Source organism: Medicago truncatula, chromosome 1 (assembly GCF_003473485.1).
Source record: "Medicago truncatula cultivar Jemalong A17 chromosome 1, MtrunA17r5.0-ANR, whole genome shotgun sequence".
Lineage (NCBI taxonomy): Eukaryota > Viridiplantae > Streptophyta > Magnoliopsida > Fabales > Fabaceae > Medicago > Medicago truncatula.
Genome location: NC_053042.1, coordinates 9,811,460 through 9,837,850, shown reverse-complemented (window position 1 = coordinate 9,837,850; position 26,391 = coordinate 9,811,460). Strand labels below are relative to the sequence as shown.

General features: G+C 33.0%; 1 protein-coding gene across 2 annotated transcripts; it reads left to right on the top strand.

Moving 5' to 3' along the window:
* The first annotated feature begins 209 nt into the window (after positions 1 to 209).
* Positions 210 to 7,822, top strand: LOC25482383 (probable disease resistance protein At5g63020). 2 transcript variants are annotated; one of them, XM_013610934.3, is made up of 3 exons: positions 210 to 358; positions 474 to 736; positions 3,254 to 7,822. In XM_013610934.3, exons 2-3 carry the CDS (start codon positions 497 to 499, stop codon positions 5,768 to 5,770), a joined length of 2,757 nt encoding a protein of 918 aa, XP_013466388.2. In that variant the 5' UTR covers positions 210 to 358; positions 474 to 496; the 3' UTR covers positions 5,771 to 7,822. The 2 variants fall into 2 exon arrangements, with proteins under 2 accessions (XP_013466388.2, XP_039689667.1); XM_039833733.1 differs by lacking the exon at positions 210 to 358 and having other exon boundaries at positions 390 to 736.
* Positions 7,823 to 26,391: the final 18,569 nt, after the last annotated feature.

Below are 26,391 nucleotides of genomic sequence, written 5' to 3'. Positions count from 1 at the left end.
TAAATTGATGGCTAGGATTTATTCACAAAAAAACTTGTATATGAAGCACAAATTTTAAATTTGTGTATGGTAACTACCACCGCCATAGACACCACCAAAGCAAAGCAAAAGCAAACGAAAAAGAAAAATTGGAATTATTCAAAAGCAAAAGCAAAAACCTGTGTCTTCGGGCCCACAACTTTCTGATTCCTTGATTCACTATATTGTGGAATTATTCAATATACCATCAACACCAAAGCAAAAGAAAGAGTTTTTTCAAAACTTTGGAAAAGAATCATTAAGCTGTGCTCTACGAATGTTATTGTAGGCGTCGAATCAATAATCACAGAAGATTACTAAACGCATATTATCATCAGAGGTAAGGACTAGTGTATGTTTAAATCCCTGTTTTTTTTTTTTGTTCAAAAATATTTATATATGAGCAATAAATAAAATGTAAAGTCTAACCGTGAGATATTATTTTTTCTTGCAAGCCTTAATTAATATTTTGAGAATCATGGAAGCGTTGGGAGTAATTTGGGAAGTTGCGAAAAGTTTGTTGAGTTGCACAAATGCACAAGCTGCCTATGTTTATAAGCTGCAGGAGAATCTGGAATCACTGAACAAAATATGGGATGATCTTCAAAACAAGGAAAAGGACGTGCTAACAGAAATTGAAAGAGCTGAGAGCACAAGAGTGATGAAAAGGACAAAGGAAGTGGCCAGTTGGCTTCAAGAATTTCAAAAACTTCAAGAGGTATATTTCTAAGGATCATACGTTGAAAATTAAAATATTTGATTTTTTTAAAAAATAATTTCTAATTTTGGATAGCTTAACGAGTGTTCTGGGGACACTAGTTAACAAGACTTTATTTCTAATACTAAGTATATAAATTTTATAGCAACCAAGTTCAAAAACTTCGGCACTGTTTGGTAACACCAAGGAATTAGCTTATAGCTCATAGCTTATAAGCTTGTTTGACAAAAAAACCCGTTTGATAACACTTTTTCACCATGAGCTTATAGCTTATTTCACGAGCTTATAAGCTATTTTTCAAAAGCTATTCCAAATAACGTTTGAGCTTATAACTTCTAGCTTATTGTTTTTTCTTCCACTTTTACCCATACTATTTTTCTAAAATCCATTTTTACCCTTTACCATTTATTATAATTTAAGCTAGCATACAATCAGTAACAAATATGTCTCGTGAATGAAATTTTTTTTTTTAATAAATTGTTCACTGCTCTAATTGCCGTACGCTCCCTCCAAAAAATAAAAATACACCTCTTAAAAAAACTGCTTTACATCAATTTTGTTTTTTAAGTACCGTTTCAAGTCTATTTAACATGCAGTAAAGAAAAGTTCTTGTGTCCCAATGAGCATAGCTCAGTTGGCAGGGACATGCATTATTATATGTAGGGATTGGGGTTCGAACCCCGGACACCCCACTTATTCACCTTGAAAAAGGTGAATTCTAACCACTAAGCTACCTGACAAAAAAAAAAAAAAAGTTCTCGTAACTGACCATTATTGTAAATGGTAAATAATGTACTACCAAAAAAATAAAAATATATGGTTAATAATACATTTAAGTATGTGTCAATTGTTACATTTAATTTTTCTATAAAGTATAAATATTTAAATGAACCTAAATATAAAATAAAATTTTAATGAATAAAATTTAATTTATAATATAGATATAGTAGATTAATAAATTTAAATTACTTCCTTTTAAAAATAAATTAAATTAAATTATGAAATTTTATGTCATTTTACATTTTACATTTTACATTTCCTTTCAATTAAAATATCTTTTTATATCATTTTACATTTATCAGCTAATTGATCCGCTATTTTTACCAAACACTTTAATTAGCTTATCAGCTATCAGTCATTAGTCATCAGCTATAAGTTATCAGTCATCAACTATCAGCTATAAACTATCAGTCAGCTTATAAGCTATTCGCTATTTTTACCAAACAGAGCTTTCAAGAGATATACCCGTACAATTAAGACTTTTTTGGGTTGCCTTGTTATTGATACGAAATTTTCACTATCATTTTTTGGATAAAATTATTAGATATACGCCGTAAAGAGTGTTTCAAGTCTATTTAACATGCAGTAAAGAAAAGTTCTTGTGTCCCCGTGAGCATAGCTCAGTTGGCAGGGACATGCATTGTTATATGCAGGGGTCGGGGTTCGAACCCCGGACACCCCACTTATTCACCTTGAAAAAGGTGAATTCTAGCTACTAGGCTACCTGACCAAAAAAAAAAAAAAAAAGTTCTCGTAACTGACCATTATTGTAAATGGTAAATAATGTACTACCAAAAAAAATAAAAATATATGGTAAATAATACATATAACAATAATAATAATAAAAATAAACTATCAGTCAGCTTATAAGCTATCCGCTATTTTTACCAAACAGAGCTTTCAAGAGATATACCCGTACAATTAAGACTTTTTTGAGTTGCCTTGTTATTGATACGAAATTTTCACTATCATTTTTTAAATAAAATTATTAGATATACGCCCGATTTCACCAAAAGAACACCTCCATCATCCAACCTCCAACCCCAAAAATCTCCCCCCTTCTAACCTTGGTATGCTATCCACTAACAAATTCACCTCACAAACAAACAGCAACCGCAAATCCCTCACTTTTGCCTCTTGTGATCTTCTTAAATTGAAAACAAACGAGGCCATTGCATAGAAAAAAGAGTATTGCCCACCCAAAGTAGCTAGCTTCCTAGGATTCTACCCTACCGGTATGCTCAAATACTTATATGAAATTGAAAAAATCACAAATCATCTCCATAAACTCACTTGGCACATTAACCGCCATCAAACAACTTTTTCATAAATTAGCCTTCAAACCAAATGTCATTTTAAAGCCTCTCGACAAAGCCTTCAAGGTCCAAAGATATTTAAAGAATGTATTTCTAGAAAATATTTAGCTTTCACAGCTAATGGTAACAAAAACATAGAGTTTTGCTGAAAATTTCACAACTTTTCTGCAAATTAAGCTATAATTTTTAAAATTATCCCTCAAAAAAACTTAAAAATTTTGCTTAAAAAAACAAACTTCAAAATTTATTCAATTTTATTAACCAGAGCCTTTTGTACAAAAAACATAGAGTTTTGATTTTTGAAACATTTGTTTCTTATATTTCAATGTTTTAGCATTTTTTTATGTTTTGAAAAAATAAAATTCTTTATAGATGTCCTACATATACATCTCATAGGTTTATGGCTTTGTATTTCTAACAGAAAATGATGAAGGATATTCCAAATTTTCAAGAAGTTCAAAGTAACCGATGTCTGAATGGTTATTGCCCAAAGAACTATGTTTCAAGCTACAAGGTGGGAAAGAAAATTGTTGAGAGGCTCAACGAGGTGAATGCCATGCTTTCTAAAGTTGATAAGATCACGCAGTTTGCTATTCAGCAACCACCTAAACCTGTTGCTGAGATGCCTTGCGGTGATACTATAGGCTTGGACTTGATGGTCAACGAAGTCTGGAATAGTCTTAAAGATGATAATGTGGGAATAATTGGTCTGTATGGAATGGGTGGGGCCGGAAAAACTACACTCATGAAGAGAATTCAAAGTGAGTTAGGAAAGAGGGAGCATAGTTTTGATCTAGTGTTGTGGGCAGTGGTTTCTAAAGATTGTGATACAAAGAAAATCATGACCGACATCAGCAGAAGGATAGGGATCGATGATAGTGTTTGGGAGGAAAGTAGTCAAGACCAAAAAGTAGGAAAAATTTATGAAGGGTTGAAAGAAAAAAAGTTTTTGTTGATGTTGGATGATTTGTGGGAAAAGCTAGAACTTCAAGAGTTAGGTTTTCCAGTCCTGAAAGAAAGTAACAACAAATCGAAAGTAGTGTTCACAACACGCATCAAGGACGTATGTGCTAAAATGAAAGCTCAAAAGAAACTTGAAGTGAAATGTCTATCCGATGAAGAAGCGTTTGAATTGTTTCGTAGCAAATTAGGCGATGAGACATTAAATTGTCACACAGAGATCCCAAAGCTAGCCCATGAAATGGCTAAAAAATGTAGAGGATTGCCGCTAGCATTAATCACTGTGGGAAGTGCCATGGCTGGAGTGGAAAGTTATGAAGCTTGGGAGGTTGCAAAAAATAATTTGAGTAGTTGTTCTTGGACAGCCGGAGATATTGTAAAAGTTTTTCGTACCCTCAAGTTTAGCTATGACAAACTTCCAGATAAGGCACATCAAAGCTGCTTCTTGTATTGTGCACTATACCCAGAAGATTATGAAATAGATGTTGATGAACTTATTGATCGATGGATTGGTGAGGGATTTCTTGATAAAGATGCTAAGAATGTATATGATATGTACAACCAAGGGAAATCTATAATTCAAAAATTACTACTTTCATGCCTATTAGAGGAGGATATTGAAATTCACCATCCGTTTTGGCATGGGAATAGTAATAGGAAAATTAAAATGCACGACATGATTAGAGATATGGCACTATGGTTAACTCGAGATGAAGATGAAAACAAAGACAAAATTGTAGTTCAAAGGGAAGCATCTTCAATGTCAGAAATGGATTCTAGAAGATTGAATGTTGTAGAGAGGATTTCAATAATAAACACTGACTGGAATTTAGAAGAAAGCTGGAAGGTACCAACTTGTCCAAATCTCATCACCCTTTGTTTAAATTTAGAAATGGATTTTGATGCCCCTGCTTTTTCATTAAATTTCCAATCCTTAAAAAAGCTGAGAGTGTTGGATTTATCATATAGTGATTCTTCTATCAATCTGCCCTCAGAAATAGGCGAGTTAATCAACTTGGAATTCCTTAACCTTTCCAAATCAGAAGTATTTACATTGCCTATTGCAATGAAGAAGTTGAAAAACTTGAGGGTATTTCTTATGGACAATGTGGCTAGTTGGAGTCATATAATTAAATCCATTTTGGAAGTGATAGAAAGTCTTGAACAATTAAAGGTGTTTAGATTTATTGCATCAGATGGATCCTCTAAAAGCGGCAGCACCATAGAAGAAGAGATATCATTACTAGAGAAGCTGGAATCATTACCAAAACTGGAGGAACTGAGTGTCTCATTAACAAACTTCGCTAGTGTGCAGACACTATTTCACTCAACCAAATTACGAGATTGCTCTAGAGGGCTTTGGATTTCTGAATTTAAAAGGTGGCAAAACTCACTTGAAATGTCTTCATTATTAACATCCATGTCGGAAATGATGCATTTGGACCTCATATATCTTTGGGGCATAAAAAGCCTCATGGATGCTTCATTGATTGCTGACAAATGCCATCTGGGCAAGCTTCGCCAAGTGCACATATATCATTGTTATTCAATAACTCATTTGACATGGTTGAGGTATGCTCCGCTTCTTGAGAAGCTTGTTGTTTCTTCTTGTAGTTCAATTGAAGAAGTGGTGAAAGAAGTTAAAGATGACGAGCAAGCTGACTATGACTCCAACAATGATATTATATTCAGAAATCTTAAAGTTCTTCGCCTTTCTAATATGTCTAAGCTAGTGAGCATCCACAAGAGAGCTTTGGATTTTCCTTCCCTAAAACGTATTAGGGTATTTGAGTGCCCCAATCTAAAGAAGCTTCCTTTCAATTCCAGCTTTACTTCCAAGAACAACTTGACTGTAATCCAAGGATCAACGAAGTGGTGGGACAATTTAGAGTGGGATGACACAATCATTCCAAGCTTACTACGTCCTAATTTTGAACCATTCATCATTCCAGATCCGGATGTTGGATTAATTATTTAATTAATCAATTATGGATTTTCAATAATCAATTATTATAAATTAATGTTATAATTTATAATATGGTCTACTGTATTAAGCACTCATTAGTTGATGAATATGTATGATTGGGCTATTCTTTTTAAATGGACCGTGATGGGTTGGACCATTTAGCTAAGCCCAATGAGAGGTCCCTGCCCTCAGCCGTTTAGCTATTTAAACGTCATCCCATCGACGGTTAAAAATTATTATGAACTCTTCTGGTGTTACACGGAATGAGGGTAGTCATCCTCTCATCTTCTCCTTTTGACAGTTATCTTTCATCAACTTAATTGAATTGAAGGTACACAAATTCTTCTTCCTTCTTTGTTACTGATATGCTATAATCTGTATCTATCTACTAATCTCTAAGGCTAAACTCTAAAACTGTTATCAATTGGTATCAGAGCCAATTAGATACAATTTATGGCTATCATTGTATGAATAATATTTATGAATCAATGAGTATGTACCAATGCACTATGAATTTGTAGCGATGCACTGTATGATTTCTGCCTATCTCTCTATGTCGTATGTTTTGTTTTTTAATCCTATGCATGTGGCTACTCTTAAAATTGAATGAACCATGTTCTTATTTGAATATTATCTATCTACCTTATATGTGAACTGATCGTTTTAGTTTTGATTCACAAAACCCCAATATTTTCGAGTTGCCATTTCTCTAGTTTGGGTTAATTATTCATGAAACCGAATGAGGAATTCTCTAAATCGATTGTTTCTGAACCAAACCCAATTCACATCGAATTAGAGTCTATATTTTGCTATGAACCCTAATTTTTTCATTCTTTGATTGTGTCGATATTTATCAAAATTGATATATGGGTTCTATTCTTCTCTCAATTTCGATCAATTCTGTACCAAAACCGCCACGTTTCACTGCCTAAATCGTTAGAACCAGTCGGGTCAATTTGGCAACCCGTTTTCTCTCTAACCGGGTGAAGAAGAACCCGGGAGCGTGGATTACACGCGCTATAAAATAAAATTAAAAAAACTTGATGGAAAACCCAGATGTGTGTTTGCGCCTGCCATTTTCTAAAGTACCAAACTTTATCTGCTTTAAATGCCAAATAAATGTCGTTTACTATTCTTATAATTTTGGCACATTTATTTGACACTCATAAATATTTTATGGAAAATGCCGAAGTGCACGAGACAGATATCGTGCTTACTCCCGCGAATGACTTGGCAAACTTCTGGGTCCACCGCTCCACTTTCTTAAATTTTAATTGATACAAAATGTCAAAATTAACTTTAGACTTTTTTGTCTTACTCTCACCAGTTACCACAACTGTGAAGGAACTCGACTCAGTACAATGCGTGAGCAAACACACTATCACCGAACCACTTTTCTCCCTTATTGCAATTACGCCGCCGTGTCCGGTCATCCTAACCAATCAATTTTTTATTTTTCGATGATGAATTCGACACACCCTCTTTATCCGGTTTCTCTTGTCACAGTCCCACACCATTACTATGCTGAGCAGCTTTCTCCCTCTCTCTGTTTGGTTTTGTTTTGTGAAAATTGTTTTCTTTTTTATAACTTGCTCAACTTTTATTAAGTTGTACTGAAGCACTTAATGTAGGATGAAGAATAATAATCATTTGCTAGATTTGGAGTGAAGAATTTATTGTTTTGCGGGAGGTAGTAGTACTGTGATAGCAGCGTTGATTTGTAGTGGTAGTTGTGTTGGAGAACCACAACGAGGAACAACGATGACGAATGCTACAATGGAGACAACAACAGTGACAATCAAAAAACAAGTGGACGGCTGCAATGAGCTTTACAGTTGAAAACGGTGGTGAGATGTTCGTTATCGGCAAGCGTGATTTTCTCTTCCACGTATGTTATTTAGGAGTATTTATTTTATCTTTAATATTAAAAACCTATAAAAATTAAAAAAGGAAGTTGGGTGGGGCACAAAGAGATTGTTCGTGCAATTCGTGGGGATTGTTCTCGCACCATATAGCATCACTGATATTTTATATGTTACTAGGGATAATTAAATTATATTCTCACATTTTGTTGTGTGAAAATTACATGAATATTCCTTACTCTTGATTGACATTTATGAGAAGTTTTAACCTCTCAAATTTAAGATTGATGTGTCAATGAGGAATTTTACATCCCCAATTAACTATTATATTATTTTAGGACATAAATATAATTTATCTTGTACCTAAAATATTCAGAAGATTTTGTTTATTCTATACCATTGAAGTTTGGGATTTAAGTTGCTTTATGAAATCTCTAAATATTTGATGTAAATTAATATGAATCATGTACTCTTTTAAATCATATATTCTTTAGATTTGAGTCTAAAATATTCTATAAAGTGTTATAATTGTGAAAATTATTTAACTCAGACTTATATTCTTGCATCAAATATTCTATATTAATATATATTTTGAGATTTGTTGATATCATCAAAATTACTTATTCTGTCAAGAATAACTTGACTATTATATTATATACATTCTTATTTTTTGGGTTTCAAGATTTTGTCAAATCTTGAAAAGATCATATATAAACTAAATTGAGAATAATCTCTTTTAAATCTATATATATTCTCAATATTTGAGCCTAAACTGTTTTGAAAATCATCTCTTATAATAGTGATGCTAACTATCTGATCAATTAAAATGTTACTATTGTGAATTTGTAGAAGGCTCAATTTATTAGTTTTAATGCCAAATATTATTAATCTTAATTTTATGATTTTTAAAATATTCTTGGCATTATAAATTCTAATATAATATATTCTTTAATTCATATTGTTTTAGCATAAAGATCCATATTTACAAATTGATCATTCTTTTTGCGACATATTTAAACTTAGACACTTTCTCTGATTTTTGTCAAAAATTGATTTAAAGGGTTCTAATAATATTTTATTTTCAATATGAGTATAGTAAGTTGTATATTATTTATGTCATTTATATTAATTGAATCTAAAATTGGCATATTTCTCTTTAATATACACTCTTATAGTTTATACTATACTCTCTAACTCAGACCTGTAATTTATTACTCTAAATATTGTGACAAACACTATTAATAATCTAATTATATGTCTTGTCGCAAATAAATGTTTGGATCATTTTTATGAATTAAAATTTGCACACCTCCTTGTTGTTTATCCGTTAAATTTATCAAAACAACATATTAAGAATTCATGAAATTTTAAATCATCCTTACAACTGAACACTTATATAAATCATAATGATTTATAATTAGAGTCTCATATATGTTTAGTTATAATGACTTATTCTCTATTCATGATTATTTTGAGATGACTATATTATAAGATATTCTCGTTAAGTCATCAAAAGTCTTTGACTCTAAACATAAGGATGAATGTCACACACTACGAGGTAAGTCGTGATTTAATTATTTTTTTTTATCCTCTTGTGACTCATCATATATTATTGCACATATGAAAATATTTTTATTCTTCTTTTTGTTGTTCAATTATGATATCATATATAGAAGTGAAATCTTTTTTCCAAAAAATTTCAAACAGAACTCTGTTGTTATATACTATTTTCTTACTATAATACTCCATTTTGTATTTATATTCTTTATAATTTATAGTGGGAGTATTTAAAATTTTATTCTAAGAGTTCTATTATGGATAAAATAACTCTTGTTATTATACTATTTCATATTAATAATTCTAAAGTCATATTTATGATGTGCTAATTAAAAATATTGTTAAGCATGTCTTTCTATTATTTGAATTTGAATATGACCGAAGTTGAGTAAATTAAGTACAATTGTCTATGCATGATATTATTTTATCATATTCTCTTAAGCATAAACATTATTGGTTTGTATAATTGTAATCTCACCTATCGTGGATACAATTATGCAAATTTTGTTAAATAGATTAACATTATATTGGTGACAGTCATACCCTATCGGTGTGTTGTTATTAATATAATTGCTATTATTCAATGTACCTTAATTTTTTATACTTATGTCAAATATAATTAGAGTACCATATTAATATTTAAATGTTTTAAGACATAAGAATTGTACATTGTGATGATATAGTTCTTACTTATTATTCTTAAGATCTCGAATTGGATTACAATAAGTAAGTTACTCTATTAAAAGACATGTAGCAAACTATATAAATTTTGCAATCCAATATTTTTCTAATTTTTGAATTAAATTTCTATTTAAATGTTATTTTTGTATATATATATATGTGTATATATATATTAAATATTTTGGATTGCTATTATCCCTTTGTTATGTGAGTGGCGGACATACCCTATCGGTGTGACGTTGCTTAACATATCATTATGTGATAGAGAGAAATAGTTGAATATTTTATTTAAAATATCTTTCAAACTTTTTAATTCAACTATCATATTCTATTCTCTATCAAGTGGAAGAATCCTTGCTATGTATTATGTAACGTGATGGATATACCCTATCGGTATGACATTACTCAACATAATCATCCTTTTATGGGTAAGAAAAATACCTTATTAGTTTAACTATTATTCTCATCAAATGGAGAACATATAATTCTTCAACAAGCGAGGAAAATTTTACATGTCAATTAACTATATCTTATAAACAAATATATTATGTTTCATAACTCTAAAATTATTGTAGAGACTTATATTGAGGATATTAATTATAGTCTTTTCTCATAAATTATTATATACTTCCATATTCTTTTATATTATTGTAAACTTATTTTGTAAAAGCAATATGTCAAAATCCTAAAATTCTTAACAACTTTGTTGAGAAAAATTTATTTATTCCACTATTCTAAATAATTATAAATGGTATATTTGAGATATTTAATTTTACTATATTTTGACATATTTTATATTATTGCTATTCTTTAATATTTATGGAAGCTTATGACTATTTTCTCTTATATCCTCAATAATAATAAAATATAAGTCTTATGTATTTCCGCTGCGTGTAACTTAATCTTTTGTCAAATGTGTTTAATTATAATTGTAGCATTTGAGTTTTGAGTGAGTCACTAAAATTGTGAATATAGTCTCGTATCCTATTTTATAATACTAGAGACTTATCTCACTCATATGATGATAAACCTTTTACATAATCATCATACTCTGTCATATTAAGGTTACCATATTTATAAAATTCTTTGAAATTTTAATTGTGAAAAGGAGATCTGTGTTATAAAATTCTTAAATGAAAATTTACATTCTCCTTAATTCTAAATGCAGAATTCTAAATGCAGAATATGTGGTTAACTACGAAACCCGATTCTTGATAATATCTGTCATTGATAAAATATGTATTTATGGAAGTTTCATACTATCCTTGAGTTACCACTTGTGTTAATAATTCTGCTATGCTCATGTGCAAAATATGCGGTTGAGTTCTTGAAACTCTATTAGTTAAAAATTATGTAACCACTTATGTTAATAATTTTGCACTAGTAATCAAGTATCCCACTGTTGAATATTATATTATTATAATATTTTTATATCAGGGATCACTAATGAGAATCCCACTTACTCTTGTTTGTATATATGTGGGATCAGTGGGAGTGTGTACACAACACCATGTATTATGAGCTCAAATAAGAAATCTCACTATTGTTTATACATATGTGAGATCAAGAGAAATGTGTACACTATTATTCTCATCATTGCCATATACTCTTGTGCACACTATAAAATATGGCATAGCCTAAGAGACCTTAAACTTTAGTCTCATTCTATTATATTGAGATATATATTAAAATTCTTTTAATATCTCAGTAAGCATCATAATTGAATGCTTAAGTCAATTTTGTTGGAATATGCACAATAACCTCTCAGCATGCAAATATATATTGTGCTTCTCTTTTACCAACATTCCACATTTTATGAGGTTATAAATAATAAGTACAATGTATAATATCAATACTCCTATCGAGTATGATATTGTGTTCTTGTAGTACTTATAATTTGAGATAATCATAAATGTTCGTTCATTATTGACATTTTAGTGGTCACATTAATCCACATTTTTTTTCTTTAAACTAAGTGTCTATGTTAATCCATTTTGGAGATTCTTGAATTTCCTATTTCTTTATGGATTTTCACAGTCACATTTTTTAAAACTTGGATTAATTGAATGTCGTAGAACATTTATCGATTTAGACTAAATGTAATTACTCTCTCTTTATAGGCTATCCCTATAAGTAATTACTATTCTTATACCTTTGTGGATATATGACTTTTATAGAATTGAAAACTCATTGGCAGAACCACTAACCACAGACTTAAATAAATGAGTATTGTAACTCATAATGATTTGATTAAGTCTATGATATTTTGGGTTAGTGGGAGTTTGTTATAGCATTTTTAAAAATGCTTGGGTTATTCTTTATTGACACATTCTTTTAATTCAAGTGTATCACTATAAATTCATCATTTGTTAGAAAAGAGAGTCTTTGACTGTATGATTTGTTTTCCCTATCGGATTCAATTTCTGCAGTATTAAAGTTTACTTCTCTTTCGAATTAGTGCTTTGACCATACATATATTTTAAAGTTTTAGTAATTGAGTATTGTCATCCAAGTGGGAGATTGTTGGATTAATTATTTAATTAATCAATTATGGATTTTCAATAATCAATTATTATAATTTATAATATGGTCTACTGTATTAAGCACTCATTAGTTGATGAATATGTATGATTGGGCTATTCTTTCTAAATGGACCGTGATGGGTTGGAACATTTAGCTAAGCCCAATGAGAGGTCACTGCCTTCAGCCATTTAGCTATTTAAACGTCATCCCATCAGACGGTTAAAAATTATTATGAACTCTTCTGGTGCTACACGGAATGAGGGTAGTCATCCTCTCATCTTCTCCTTTTGACAGTTATCTTTCATCAACTTAATTGAATTGAAGGTACACAAATTCTTCTTCCTTCTTTGTTACTGATATGCTATAATCTGTATCTACTAATCTCTAAGGCTAAACTCTAAAACTGTTATCAGTTATGCCTCAAAGAATAACCAGGTCTTGATTCCTTAACCTCTCAGGAACATCAGTATCTTTGTTGCCCACTGATTTGAAGAAGTTGAAAAATCTGAATTTCATTACTCACATAGAGTATGATTACAATTGGAGTTCTTTATATAATCTTCTGTAATTACAATTTTACCATAATTCTGTTTATTGATTTTATAAGCCTTTCTGATTATGCAATTCTGGTATACGTGAAAGCAAATATGTTGTTGTGGATGGTTTGTTTTCATCCATTAAAATATAGTAAGGCAATTCATTTTTTCTAACCGGAAACAGTTTGATGAGCAAAAGGACCAGGTAGCAGTTGAGCAGATTTTGCGAGTTGTTTAGTCCAGTGAGTACAAGCACAAATTCTTGATATGATACAAATATGATACAACACTGATACGTCGACACGAAAAAATTTCAAAATTCAAGATACGACACGGCCGAATATTTTAATATAAAATTAAATTTAAACTACGGACTAAAACTAAAAATACAAACTATAGACTAAAACTCAAGCAAAAAAACAAGCGCAAAACCTAGTTACACATGGTGACCAAACATACATAGACACAACAATGAAACTACCTTCACCTGTTAATCAACAACAACAGCGGTCTTACAACAACAAAAACAGACAAAAACAGTAGAAATTGCCTTCATTACTTAAGAATTAAGTGTTCTTTGAGTTATCATGTATTGGTCGGTTTTCCACGGTATCCCTCGCGTATATTGAAGGTTAGAAAAATATACAGGGTTGAATTATGTGAGTCTCTTGACGAATTCTTCTAAGTGTTTATAAAAATTTGGTCAGAATCTGATGTTACAGATTCTGACTCAGAGTCTGAATACAACGAAAATACATAACACAAAGATAGAAGATAAAGAGTCAGAGAGAGAAGACATAGACAAAGCAATTTACACTGGTTCCTCCCACAACACATGAGTAGTCCAGTCCCCTTGAACTTCCAATAGCTTTCACTTTAATCACTCTTGATTACACTTCTATGTTCTAGGACTCGACCTAAACACTTATTTGCTCAAGCACAACTGCAAGAGACTTCCCTTGCTTAAGCACAACTACTTAAGACTTTACCCTGCTTAATCACAAGTGACTGAGACTTTCTAGGTGCTAAAGGCTTCGCCAAGAGACTTATATGGTCAAGCACGCAGGCGAGAGACTTTCTAAAATGTTTGCCCCAACTACAAACAAGTTAATATGTTTTTACACTTTTCTAACTAGTAAGTATAAACTGAACAAATGAACAGACTTACTCCTTAGGATTTCTAAGATATAAGCTTGAAAAATAATCTTAAGTGTCTTGCGCTATTTGATTTGACAGAGTTTTGGCACATAAAAATAACAGAGTCTTGTTACTTCTTCTTCAGGTCTTCAGCTCCTTATATAGGCCGTTGATTTGAGAGACGTTGGAGAAGAGTGCCAGCGCAAATAGAGTCGTTGAGAATCTTTGATCAAGAACGTTGGCCCATTGCCTGATATGGATACTTCTGTTGGAAAGTCCTTTGAATTTCCATTGCTGAAAGTAGAAGTATCTGTTGCTTTCCTTGTTCTTGATGTCCGTTGTCTGTTTGTACACATAGACAGAAAAAGACAAAATAACTTCTCTATCAGATACTATTATAGAGACAACTCACAGAATAAGACAAAAGCTTACGTGGAATCTGGGTCCCTCGTATCCAAGTAGCCAAGTCAGATTCTGAGTCTAATGTCCACACAGAATCTCTTGAGGTCACTCCCCTGATGTCCACACAGAACATATTTCTCACACGTTTCGCCTGATAGGAAAGGTAGTGCGAACATTTCTCTTTCAACATGTTTTTCAAAAGTAAAAGGAAAGAACTTGGACAGCAATCATTCTCCTAACAATGAGGAAAATTTGGACTTTGGTGAAGATATCTTATTTTTTGCAAATACCAAGAGAAAACGAAATTCTAACGTCGTTATGAGTGAGTCTGAAAGTGATCATGATGATGATGATATCAACAACTCTCTAACTACTGCTAATTTAGAGGTTGACAAGGTTGTTGACACTCAAATGCCAAAGCACCGCTTACTGACTCTGAGGAAACTTGGAAGCAAAAGTTAGGATGATGAAATATCTTCAGGTAGACGGCATAAGGGCAAGCATTGGCGAAGTTTTTCAACAAACGATGATGATGAACTAGAAGAGGATTTGACATACAGTGAGGAAGGAAACATGAATGATTTTATTGTTGATGATTTTGATGCATCTGATTGTGAAGGCATGTCTAATACTTCACAAGATGAGTCTAATAGTGACGCAGAATTACTAGTAACAAGAACTCTTATTTTCAAGATGTGTCTGATATGCAAGGCAGTGAATATATTTCTCAGTCAACATGTTCTGCAACAAAAAAGGGAAAGAATTTGTACTCCAATTATGATCAAAGCAGTGAGGAAGATTCTGATTTTGTTGAAGATCTCTTATGTGCTGTAATTCCAAAAAGGAAACGGACTCGTAATGTCTTTATAAGTGAGTCTGAAAGTGACGATGATGAAGAAGATGATGATTTACCAATTGGTAAACTTGTAAGGAATCATGTTCAGGAAAGAAGTGCTGACGAGTTGGTAAATGTTGTTGATGATGATGCTGATGATTGTGATGATGATGATGAGGATGATGATGATATGCGCTGATTAGTCAACTTGTAAGGAGGAAGGAAGAGAGTAGGCGCCGCCGTCGAAGGCCTCTAAGAAAATGTGTAACCAAAAGTCATGATGATAAGGTCAACTATCAGCAAAGTATTCCAACAAATGATGATGCTGAATCAATAGAGGACTTATCACAAAGTGAGGAAGGAAACTTGAAAGGTTTTATTGTTGATGATTTTGATTTATCTGGTTGTGAAGTCACCTCTAGCAAGTCACAAGATGGAGGACGTAATGGTGATGTGGACTCTGATTTGAATGACTCGCAAGATATAAATGATCATAGCAAGGATTCTGATTCGAGATAAGTGTGATGAAATCAAACATAGTTTTTTTTGACACAGAAATCAAACATAGTTGTCACACAAATATAACAATTTAAAATCAAATTAGAAATTTAAATTAGATAGCATTCAAATACAATAACTAAACATCAACCTGAATTTTAGTAAAAGGCAACTACTACTTCAGTTGACAATCAACTGCCAAAATAAAACCATGAATCAGTGGACCAAATTTTTAGATTATAAAAAGAACCAAAGTATATGTTGTCAAAAGAAATAGAAGGAGATGTGTAAGTGTCATTCGTCAATTATGGTATGTTTCACAGCGAAAGCAAGTATATAACACATGGCATGATGTTCACCAAACCTTTTTATAAATTCTGCAAAAATACATTACAACTTCTACAAAAAAGCAGGAAAAAAATAAGGGTCGATTTTCTTTTGTTTTTAATAAAAAATAGGTTTGTGATTTTTATTTTGTTTTTGAACAAAAATAGGATAATTAGGTTGGGAAGGATTTTGTTTTGTTTTTAATTAAAAAATAGGTTTGTTTTGTTTTTCATAAAAAATAAGGTGATTAGTTTAGTTTAGGTTTCATAAAAACATAGGGGTCGATTTTATTTTATTTTTAATAAAAAATAGGTTTGCGATTTTTTGTTTTGTTTTTGAACAAACATAGGATAATTAGGTTGGAAAGGTTTTTGTTTTGTTTTTAATTAAAAAATAGGTTTGTTTTGTTTTTCATAAAAAAAAGGGTAATTAGTTTAGTTTAGGTTTCATAAAAAAATATGGGGATGATTTTCTTTTGTTTTTAATAAAAAAAATAAGGGTGAAAATAGGATTGGATTGGATTTAGGAGTGATATGTTGTTTTTTATTTTAGAAGCATTTGAAAATAACATTTTGATTAAATAAATAGGGTTAATTAAATAGGGGTAATATAGTAAAATTAATCATTAAATTTAGGTTAAATCTAGGACAACATTCTGCATTCGGATTAACCTTAAGGAATAAGAGATAAGTGGTAACCAAATTAACTATAAAAAAAAATATCATGTAACAAAATAGCACATTCCACCGATAGTTCATGATTCTAATTGTTATTGAATTGTAGCTGGAATTACTAATTAGCTTTCTTCTATATGATATAACTCCTTCACATAAATATGACACCAATTTTGAGACAATAGACACTCGGAGGGTACTATTTATTGAAGTCAAGGATTAAATAAATATTTGGTCATTCTATTTTCATTAATTCATAATTATGATCCCTTTTTCTAAATCTTAAAATGTTGACCAACGACATGGTAGTTACTTGTGTCCCTTAACCATTTGATCTATGGCTCGATCATTGACTTTTACGTGTGAAAAAAAAATTCACTAGAAAATTTCAACCCATTAAATGGATTTTAGTTACCTCGAAAGAATTAATCTTCGCAGTTAGACATAGAGAATACTTTAGATTTTAAAAAAGTCTAAATTTTTTAAAATTTCATATAAATTTGAATACAATTTTAATCTCGTGTGTTTGCATTTACTTTTGATATTGGTCTCCTTATATTTAAACTCATAAATTTGCATTGGTCCATCAATTTTCATATTTCCCCCAATTATCATTTTGGTTTATTTTAATGATTTGACAAGTGATATCCTTATACGATAAGTGTTGGTGACATTGAAAGAGGCTGTTAAGTGAGAATTAATCTCCCGCAAATGTATGTTGGTTTGTAACGGACTTATCCTTCTATATGGATTTACGCATAAGTTTTATATGAAACTGATTGTGTTTAGCTTCATGTTCGATGATTCTTTGATGTTCTAGATTTTTTGAGATCTCCAAGTCTCATTGTTTCATATTTGTTTTCACTCCAGTATTGAAATGTGAGTCATAAAATGGCTGTTAATTTGTTGTCATTCATTGCAGTAAATAGTTGGTGCGTGTGGATTTTGTTAGTTACCGTGTTTACGGTCGGATCCAATCACACCTTTGAAGATCTGGTATGATGCTCGTCAACTATTCACCTCATTTCTTGCAATTTGGTTTTGCACTCGTATGTAGGTGTGCTTGATTGTGTGTGGTGTATACCGATTTTTTCCATATTAGGTTATATGGTCATGAACCATGTTGGGTTGTTGGGTTGTTTTTCTTGTTTTTTGCTTTTATTGGGTTAGACTTTATGTCTTCTAGCTTTTGTAATTTTCCCTTTTTATTTTAATCGACTTAGGGTGTTGCAATCCATCTGCACCCCCACTTGCTTAAAAAAAAGTATTTTACATCAAATTCAATTGGTTTTGTAATATAATATATATATTTTTTAAACAAAGTGTGTGTAGCAGAAAACTACAACACACAAATTCCATATCAAAAGAAGATTGTTACAAAAAAGAAGAAGGGGGGCCAAGCCAAGACCTTCTCAAGATTAATTAAACCTAAAATTAGGCCAACCAAGCCTAATTTTAACATAATCAGTCTTAACCTCCAATGGAATAACACTAAAATAAACGAAAGTGTTTACACTTAACCCTATGTTAGCCAAAGCATCTGCACAGGTATTTCCTTCTCTATGCACATGAGAAACAACAAAACTCAAAGAGGAAACAATAGAAAGACAATTAGACCATCTGTTTCTTATCCTCCAAGGAACAAGACTAGCATTCTTGAAGGCTCTAACAACCAACATGGAATCAAATTCCAACCAAAGATTACTTCAGTTTTTTTATGCTGCCAAATCAATGGATCTTATAGCTCCACAAGGCTCAGCAAAATAAGAGTTTCCAAGACCAAGGCCTTCAACAAAATCACCCAGAAAAAGGGCATTTTTTTCCTCTGAAAATTCCCCCACAAGAAGCTATGTTCCTTGCAGAAGCACCATCAAAATTACATTTAATCCAATTGAGAATGGGAGGTTTCCAAATTACTTCCTTGATAATGTTTGTTCTGGGAGGGTTAATTCTGACAAGAAAAGATTTCAGTATTGAAAATTCAGCCATATTGGTGCTAGCGGGAAGCTTACAAGAACAAAGAGGATCCACTTTTCCCTTGAATATCACAGCAACAGGTTCCTTTCCAAAAATGATAAGAAATGGAATCATGAGTATTAAATTTAGAAAAAACATTAGCACATTAGATATGGAATCATGTACATCTATATTAGGCTGCCTTCGTATATACATCTATACGAAGGTTATGCCTTCGCTTTTGTGCTATATGTTTGTGATGAGTGCTAATGTACACCTACTTAAAAACATAACGGTGTAAATTAACGCTTTGTTTTTTGTACAAGAGACGGCGCCAAAGCCCAAATTAACGCATATTTGATTTGAAAAACAAAATCATTGACGTTTATTATTTAAAACTAATAGTTGAGGGTTAGTTTTGTAAAACTAAAGCCAATACTAATTTATAACCCATGAAATATGCATGTGTAGTACCATATGATGAAGGTGTGCAATGGCCAAAGTGGATGAACAAAACCAAAAAATCCAACAATCAGAAACTTGGCATATTAATTTAAAACTAATGGACTTGGCTAGCTCTTAATTAAAAAAGTTATGACAATTGTTATTCTTTAAGATTGAATGTTAATTTCACTTATTCATGGTATACTTTGTGATAAAGGAGAGATAATCATTCAACCCATAAATTAACTTCTCTAAATTGAACAATAAATTAGAGTGGCGCAGGGAAGCGTGGTGGGTCTATAACTCACAGATCCCTGGATCGAAATCAGACTCTAATAAATAATTTTTTTTTTTTTTGCAATTATAAAAAAACTCTAAATTAATCATACTCCACTGACTTAAACCAGAGCTAAATCTCATCTTTGGCGGTAGCTCCCGCATCATTCCCAAGCATAATATTTCTCCATGTATGTCTCAACAATCATATTATTATAAGTGGTAACCAAATTATATACAGACAATATATGTGAAAAGAAAATAACTACAAAAAATTATCATTCCACAAAACAACACATTCCACCAATAGTTCATGATTCTAATTGTTATTGAATTGTAGCTGGAATTACTAATTAGCTTTCTTCCTATATGATATAACTCCTCCTTCACATAAATATGACACCAATTTTGAGACAATAGACACTCGGAGGGAGTACTATTTATTCAAGTCAAGGATTAAATAAATATTTGGCCATTCTATTTTCATTAATTCACAATTATGGTCCCTTTTTCTAAATCTTAAAATGTTATCACCAATAACATGGTAGTTACTTGTTTCTCTTAACCATTTGGTCTATGGTTCGATCATTGACTTTTACGTGTGAAAAAAATCTTCATTAGAAGATTTCAACCCATTAAATGGATTTTAGTTATCTCGAGATAATTAGTCTTCGTAGTTAGACATAGAGGATACTTTAGATTTTTAAAAAGTCTAAAAATTTTAAAATTTCATATAAGTTTGAATACAATTTTAATCTTGTGTGTTTGCATTTACTTTTGATATTGGTCTCCATATATTTAAACTCACGAATTTGCATTGGTCCATCAATTTTCATATTTTCCCCAATTATCATTTTGGTTTATTTTAATGATTTGACAAGTGATATCCTTATACGATAAGTACGTTGGTGACATAGAAAGAGGCTGTTAAGTGAGAATCTCCCGCAAATGTATGTCGGTTTTTAACGGACTTATCCCTCGATCTGGATTCACGCATAAGTGTTTATGTGAAATTGATTGTGTTTAGCTTCATGTTTCAATGATTCTTTGATGTTCTATATTTATTGAGATCTCCAGGTCTCATTGTTTCAGATTTATTTTCACTCTCAGTATTGAAATGTGAGTCATAAAATGGCAGTTAATTTGTTGTCATTCATTGCAATAAATAGTTGGTGCGTGTGGATTTTGTTAGTTATCGTGTTCACGGTTGGATCCAATCACAACTTTGAAGATCTGGTATGATGCTCGTCAACTATTCACCTCATTTTTTGCAGTTTGGTGTTGTGCTCTCACGTAGATGTTCTTGATTGTGTGTGGTGCTGATTTTTTCCAGATTAGGTTATATGGTCATGAACCATGTTGGGTTGTTTTGTTTTTCTTGTTTTCTTCTTTCACTGGGTTATGAAGGTGAGAAAAACACAAGAAGGGGGGGGGTTGAATTGTGTTTTCTTTTTCTGTCTAAAAAATTCTTCTTCTGATAAAACTTCAGAAGCAGAGTGAGAGTGCTTCTGATGAAATGATCAGAATCAGATATGCAGCGGAAAGAACAGAGCAGAGAAAAGAAAGACAAAGACACAAGCAGTTATCCTGGTTCCTTCCACAACACGGAAGTAGTCCAGTCCCCCTTGCACTTCCAAGGAGATTTCACTATAATCACAAGATTACAACTGCTCAATACTTTCTAAGTATGAGACTTCACAAAACTATGCTCAAGCACACACGCAAGAGTCTTCCAATGCTCAAGCACTAAGCAAGAGACTTCTAATGCTCAAGCACGCAGGCAAGAGACTTCTAATCAAACAAAAATACAGAGAATTGAGTTTGAATTGAACACTTGATATACAATCAGTGGTGTTCACAATACAATACAGAAAAGACTCTAGACTTTGAATTTCTAAGATGTATCAAATCAGTGCAGAAATTCAGTGTGCTTTTTAGAATCAAATTGACAGAGTTTTGGCGCTTTTGAACTTGCGTATATTCCTATTTTATCTTCAAGTCTTCACTCCTTTATATAGAGGCGTGAAAGAGACGTTGAGATAATCAGCACGTCTAAAGAGTCGTTTGAAATCCTTTGATTATCCACCAGTGATCTTTTGCCTGATTTGGGTGTAGTCCTTTGAAGAATAAACTTCAAATTCATTCCCATCTTGAGTTGTACAACTTCTGCAGGCATGGCTGTTGTTTTGTCTTGTAGCGTAGACAGAAAACAGAGTAGTGGAGGTAGTGGTTGTACACTTGTACTTTGTCAACTCTATTAATGAGAGACAAGTGCTCAGTGCTTTCCATATATCCGTTGATACCTCCCTTTCAGTTCTTCGTTCTTCTTTGATAAGACTGAATTGAGAATCAGCAACTTTGAATCTTCAGTTTGATTAAAGAATCAAATGTAGCTTCTGGTGAAAATATTGCTTCTGATGAAAATATTGCTTCTGATGAAAACTTTTGCTTCTGATGACTTTCTGCTTCTGATGACGTCATCTCTTCAGGAGCAGTTTAGCTTCAGGAGCAGTTGAGCTTCAGGAGCAGTTTTCTTCAGATGCTCAGAATTTCTTTTTCTTTCCATTGTTCTTCCAAGACCTATTGAAATAACTTGAGTAGCCTTTGGTCCTGTACACTTGAACAATTATTAGTAATAACCAATTGACAATTTTTAATACCTTGTTATCATCAAAACTTAATAAGGTTCATTGTGAAACACATTTTGTTCCAACAATCTCCCCCTTTTTGATGATGACAAACAATAGTATTTAAAATGTTCAATTGTTGTTGATCTAATTAATAAGTTGACTACTGGGACAGAGGTTTGTAAGCTCCCCCTGAGTCTAATAGATCTTTAAGGTGAGGTTTGTAAGCTCCCCCTAAGTTCTATTCTTATTAATTAAATTTCAATAAAATACTTATAAAATCAAATCAGAAGTATTTAAAAGAAATTTAGAAGTGGTTATAGTAGGGCTCAGTGCCTTAACAAATACTATACATTTACTCCCCCTTTTGTCATCAACAAAAAAGAATAAGAACAAAAGACAGAGTAGCAGAGCATATAACCAAATAAAAACATAATAAGTATCAGAGCAAGAAGTATCAGAGCATATGACATTAAAAACAATAAATATCATTAGAGTTAAAAAAAATAGAACATAATATTTCAGAAACAATGATAATATTTATAAATGAAGGTTAAGGTACAAAGATAAGACTACACAGAACAAAAGTAAAAACAAGCTAGAGTTGGGTGTGCAACTAAGGTTGGGCTTGCTTATACAGCTGTTCTAAGAGATACTTGATCTGTTCATCTTTCTTTTTAAGTAGCTCATCCTTTTCCCTCATTCTTCTTACATGCCCAGCATGAATCCTTGCAGCTCTTGTGATATACTCTTCTTCAGGATAGAAAGGAGTGATGTCCAGAAGAGGTACATAATTCAGCTCTTTGTCCTTAGCTGCTTCATGCATATCATCCAAAAGCTTCTTCAGCATTGCAGAGTGAGATGACACACATTTGGTTCTGAGTTGATCCAGCAACTCATCAAAGCTCTTCTGAAGATCTATCCACTGATCATAATAGTGAATAGGAGGTGCAGGAACTGTTCTGCGAAGAATCAGTGCCTGAATCTCATCACTAAGTCTGATCAGCTGTTCCTCTATATACTCAGACTCTAGGATATGGTCAGGGATGGGTGAAGGTTCAGTTTGAGTTGTATTTGATGTGGTTGGTTGGTCAGAGGTTAAGTCTATTATAGTGGGTGAGTCTGGTTGTTGTTGTTCTGTTGTTTGATGGTCAGGAGCTGTTTGGTCAGAAGCAACTTGTTCAGAGGCAGTTTGCTCCTGAACAGTTTGCTCAGGGATGGTTTGGGTTTCTGTTTGGGTTTCCAAAACAGTCTTTTCAGGAACTGTCTTAGAGGCCTTAGTGGGTGTTGGTTGCATTTCACCACCTAGATGTTTTTCTAAGTTGTGAAGGGTTGAGGATTCTTGGTGTTGGGAGGTTTCTGAAGTAGTTGCATCTGAAACTACTTCAGAGGCTTTTTGTGTGGTTGAGTTATGTGGTGAGTTTGTTGTAGGTTCTGGGTTGGGTTGAGGTTGTTGTACACTAACAGGTTCAGGATTATCTGGATAGAGAGGATGAGTAGGAGGCAAATTGAATTTCTCACAAAGTTTAATTCTATTCTTAGAAAATTCTATTTGAGTTTGCTCCCAGTCAAGTGTTCCTAAATCTGTTAGTTTGGTAGGTTTGGTTTTTAGAAGCTTGTCTATGTGTTGGCTAAGGGGTTGGTCATCTGATTCTGTTGATGATGAAGAGGGTGAAGAGGGTAGAGATGGAATATGAGTATTAGTTGGAGCATTAGATGGATTACCTGAAGACTGAGCTTCTGGATGAACTGCTTCTGGAGCTTCTGAAGCTTGTTCTGATGAAGTTGCTCCTGAAGCTTGCTTATTCTTCAAGGCTTGAGAAAGCAGAGTTGCTCCATACTTAACAGTTTCTAACTCTGATGATAAAGCAGCAATGTCAGGAGTAGGCACATACCCTGCAGCCTTGAGACGTTCATCCCTTTCTTCTTCATACAACATCTTCATCCTTTTCTTCTCGGCTATCTTGGATGCAGCAACCTCCCTAGTATACTGCTTCATTTCTTCAGTCATTTCGAAGCTGGGCATGACTATGGGCTCAGAAGTTGCAGTCCTTTTTGCTTTCTTAGGGCTTGAGTCTTCATCCCAGTTCTCTTCCAGTTCTTCCATCATTTGTTCCCTTCTTCCTTCAGCTGTCTTCAGATTTCTTGTAAAATTAGACCTCTTCCTTTTGATGGTCTGAAGAGCAGCTTCTCTTTTCCTTTTGGGACTTGGAGGCTTTTCAGAAGCAGCTTGTTCAGAAGCAGGCTGTTCTGCTGTTTCTTGAGTGCTCCTTGTCCTTTTCTTGATAAGAGGGACATCATCCAAATCCTCCACTTCTTCCTGAATGGTGGACATAGCAGATTTTTCTTTCATAGCTTTCTGATGCTTCTGAGCACCCTTCTCAGTAGCATCATCAGCTAGATACTCTTCCTTGGTGATCTGCTTCTTCTTGGACTTTCTGCTTTTGGCCACAGGCAGAGCACCACCATACATTTCATCAGGAACATCCTTCAAGCTGATTTTCTTGTTGTAGGTTGTGTAGAAGTCCAAAATGTATGCCCTTTGAACATCCAGAGGATCCTTCTTGCATATGTGTATCTCATTAGAGACTAGATCAGATATGACATCAGATTCATGCATATCTGAATCTAGTTTCTGGCAAGTTGAGACCAGCTTCATTTTGACCAAGGTTGCCCCATTTATTATCTTTCCTGTGACTGCTCCCAGCTTCTGATTGTCATAAATGCCCACATCCTTTAGGACACTTAAGATTCCTCCTTCCTGGAAAATTATGGAGAGCAGCCTTCCATAAGGAACGAACTTTCTGTTCTCCATCTGGCTCTTCTTGAGTTCCTTGATCATGTACTTAAACATGTACTTGGGAACATTCATTGTTGTTTCTTGAGTGATGGTGTGATGCAGAAAGACCTTATGACCAAGAGAGGGTTGATCATTTCCTCCACCTTTGGGAAAAATGTTTTCATTCTGGATCTTCAGCAGCATTTTCTTTTCCATGCTTAAGGTGCTGTAAGACTTAGCATCCTTTGATCCGTAGATAGTGTAGTTTACTATCTCCTTCCATGGGCTTGTTCTGGGGTTAGGAATCTCTTCTCCATCATAAGTCCCAGAAGCATCCCTTCTCATGGCTTGAGCAATCACTTGCTCATTGATTGTTACAGGAATGCCCATGACAGATGATCTAATCTCAGTCCCCTTGAAGGCGCTTAGACCCATCTCTTCTCTGGTTTTTCCTTCCAAAGTAGGATTAACCAGAATCATCTGAGCTTCTTCCTGTTTAGCAGCAACTTTGTCATACACTGAAGCTCTAACCCAGAATTGTCTTACCAGCACTTCATAAATGGGACCATTGAGAAGACTGAAATAACCCATCAATTTTTGCTTCTTGTAAAATTTTACCAAGTCGCATCCATGGTGAGTTAGAGAAGCGAAATCCACTGGATTTTCCGCTTGAATAATTAATTCCCATTCTTCGATTGACATGGTTCTTCCCTTTATCTCATATGCAGGAGCTTCTCCTTGTTGTTTGTTTGATGATGAACCAGTTGCAGAACTTGAAGAAGCCATTGATATGAAGTGGTTTTAGGGTTCTAAAGAGTTTTTGAGAGGATGAGAGAATGCGCTTACGTTCGCAGAGGGTTGAGAAGAAAAATAGAAAGTGTTTGTTGTGAAGTGAGAAGTGTGTGAAATGACTTAGTGTTTTTATTAAAACGTTTGTAATTCAGAGGGGACAAACAAACACAGCATTAATGACAAATTGGGGGCGCGTGTAAGTACGTCAAAAAGCGAATAAAAACATCATTGCCCTTTTTGTTATACTCCAATACAAATAAACCACGTCAGAGACTCTTCAGAAAACTACCTTTTGGGTAATGAGACAGCTGTTACATAAAGTAACTTCCACCGTTCCCACTAACCAAGCTATTCAGAAGCAAAGAATAACACTTCTGAAGTTTTAGTGCTGACGTCATCTTCAGAAGCACATTTTCCTCAGAACCTCAATTAAGAGCTTCTGATGAACCAAAATGCTTCTGAATAAACTTCAGAACCAAACTTCTTATTCAGAGGCAAGCAAATTTTTTTTTTTTTTTAATCAGACACAAAATGCATGTTCAAATTTTTCTTAATAAAGTCAAATCTTTCAACAGACAAAGGTTTTGTAAATATGTCAGCCCATTGATGTTCAGTATCAATGAATTGTATATCTAAAATTCCTTTTTGAACATAGTCTCTGATAAAATGGTGTTTGATTTCAATATGCTTGGCTCTTGAATGTAGAATTGGATTCTTTGACAAACAA

Bases quoted from the DNA above. Each gene is read 5' to 3' on its own strand.
- LOC25482383 (XM_013610934.3), top strand. From the start codon at position 497: ATGGAAGCGTTGGGAGTAATTTGGGAAGTTGCGAAAAGTTTGTTGAGT. The intron at 737-3,253 runs GTATATTTCTAA...TATTTCTAACAG, and splicing joins AATTTCAAAAACTTCAAGAG to AAAATGATGAAGGATATTCC.